The 2565-nt window shown below is 37.1% G+C and overlaps 1 protein-coding gene across 1 annotated transcript in view; it reads right to left on the reverse strand.

The window, feature by feature from the left end:
• Positions 1–952: 952 nt before the first annotated feature.
• LOC110426812 (RNA-binding (RRM/RBD/RNP motifs) family protein) overlaps positions 953–2565 on the reverse strand; it is a 3968-nt gene continuing 2355 nt past the window's right edge. The window contains exons 3-4 of the mRNA XM_021442115.1: positions 2544–2560; positions 953–1633 (exon numbers count right to left, since the gene is read on the reverse strand). Coding sequence (XP_021297790.1) covers positions 1175–1633; positions 2544–2560 — 476 coding nt within the window. The 3' untranslated portion in view covers positions 953–1174. The remainder of the gene's footprint in view (positions 1634–2543; positions 2561–2565) is intronic.

The following is a 2565-nucleotide window of genomic DNA, read 5'->3' on the forward strand; positions in this document are numbered from 1 at the left end:
AAAGATAAGAGAACGAGCCTGCCTTAGATTTGTTGCGACTCTGTTTTTTTCTCTCGTCCTCGCTGCAACTCTAAAACGGGTAAATGGGCAAAGGAAAAGAGAAGCGGTTAATTAAAGGGTATTGACAGAACGCAATAATTTTTGGGAAAACTGGGAATTTTGCAACCCGCTTTCTGGGGTTTTGCTTTTTTGAGTAAACTTTTATCTAAAATTACAACTTTAATCTAGTTTATCTTTGTCCAGCTGTGTTCTTTGGGACTTAACAAAACCCCAAAGTGAGATTTCTATTTCGATGCAGTGAAATGCGTTTGAGAAGTAAAGGGAAGAAATTTGAAGTTTAAACTTAACATATTATGGATCAGAAACAATGCAATGGTAATGCTGCTAACATTGAATGAGCCAGGCTTAGAAACTGGCTAGGTAAAGTCACTCATTAGTGATTAAGAGACTTTAAGTTGATGAATTGAAGTAGTTGCCCGTAAATTTAATTTGACTGCCGCATCATTTTTCTTTTCATGCCTTTGAATCACAAATGGAATGATAAAAGGGTATGAATTCTCTTTTGGATGCTAACCTTTGCTAAAGGGTAGTCATTAGTGTAACCATCTTGGCTTTCAGGACCAGCCAATTGCTAAAATAAGTCTGAACTTGTTGGCTTAAACGAGTCCTTTTGTGCATCACGGTCCTAGTAGAGTATACTATGCTTTCTATTCACACACAATTTTTGAAGGATCATCAGGGTTTGATGAAGGTGTTATATGGGATCATAATCACGCATTGAGCGGAGCAGAAGGAGCTGAAAGGGAAAATGAGTCAATTTCATCACTAAACTGAAGACTCTAATATCCCTACATTACAAAATGAGGTCACCTTCAAAATCAGACATAGGAATCCATATTCCAGGCAAGTGGTGGATATGTGATATTTCCTTTCCTCTTCAGACATTTTAGAGTTAAAGCATGAAGTTATGCATCAAATTAAACAAACAAACACACAAACATGTCATTTATCAATCCTACATTTACACCCATCTAACCTGCCGAAATCAGGGCATGACTAAACTTTAAGTCTTTATACGGTTGTGTATACTAGACCGATATGAAACGGAAGACCATTTATTTTTATGCAAACACAAAGGATGGGGAAAACAACTAAATAGGGTTGAATGTGAAACTTAAGTTTCTGTTTCCTTATTTCCATGGCTACCCAAATCAGCTGTGGCTTGAGCTGCACGGCTCAACATGCCAGAAACCCAAAGTGCTCCTTTGGCAAAGTAGCTGCTATTGACTACAGCATTGGCAGCTGCTACAGCAGTTCTCCCTGTAAAAGATGCCGCTGTTACAGCTGCAGTTCCAGTGACTGATGCTACAGATTTAGTGATGTCTGAAACATGATACTTCTCATCCACTGATTTTATCGTTTCCATACTGGTGTTGATCTTGTCAGTTAGGCCAATTTTATTGCTAAGCTCAGAAACCTTGGCTGCTGCAGTAGCTGAGACCTGATAGGACTCGTCAAGTTCTTTGGCCTTGAAAAGGGCATCTTTGCCCAAAATATAGCCCTTGGCTAGCATTTTTTTGACAACAGTCACGGCTTCTCCAGGAGTAGAAACAAAATGATCCATATGAGTAACCTGCTAAGATTATTGATGGTTTAGCTTGATGAACTAATAGAGAGCAACTCAAACTACAAATTGGGATATCTTATTCTTTACAAGCAAAATCGTTCCACAGGACACACATCAAATATGATGAAGAAATTGCCAAGAAAAAATCATCACCATATTGGAAGCAGATGAGACCATCAAACAATTTTTAACTTCCATTATTTGTTCTACTAAGCAAGCAAATAGGACAATCAATTGGGCCATTAGAAAATTATTTATATAAGATTTATTAAATAAGAAAATGGTATAATAAGAAACAAGTACTGACAATTAGTAAGGACATCAAAACTACAAATGTTCTTTTTACATGAAGTTCCTAAATAATTAGACAAGTTTTTTTTTTGTCATAGAAAAGTAAAAATGTTTCCATGCCCCATGTTGCTCGTCATTTCTGACCAGCAAAACTAAGCCAAATCAAGCAAAACAGTAGATAAAACTGCTGCAGTGACCTCAGATGATCCTCACTTTCGGGATAGCTCCCAATTTCCTCATCATGTCAAAAACAATCTATATTCATCTCGCATAATAAATAACCATTCCCTGATTATGACTCTAGCAGCAGAGTGAGATAGTAAACTCAGAATGACAACTTATTGCCGTCTTCAACACTTATATTAACTTTCTGTCCTGTTCTTCACATTTCCTCAAATTTCAATACACAAAAATGTAGATAAAACAACCTATCATGACGTTCTGTTTAATGTCACGATGTTCAACATATGCCAACCATGGAATTTCTTGCAAATGAGAAAAATATCAAAATCACGCACTCATGTGGGAGTCCCCTGCTGACAGTCCAATAAATAACATGTGCTTATAGGGGGGTGGTAAACCAAGCAATCAATTTGCTTTCCTCATTAAAGAAATTAACGCATACCGTTGAGCTAGTATCCTCTAGA

The sequence above is a fragment of the Theobroma umbraticum genome, unplaced genomic scaffold (assembly GCF_002168275.2).
Source record: "Theobroma umbraticum cultivar Fairchild unplaced genomic scaffold, ASM216827v3 scaffold_12.0, whole genome shotgun sequence".
In the NCBI taxonomy this organism is placed as follows: Eukaryota; Viridiplantae; Streptophyta; class Magnoliopsida; order Malvales; family Malvaceae; genus Theobroma; species Theobroma umbraticum.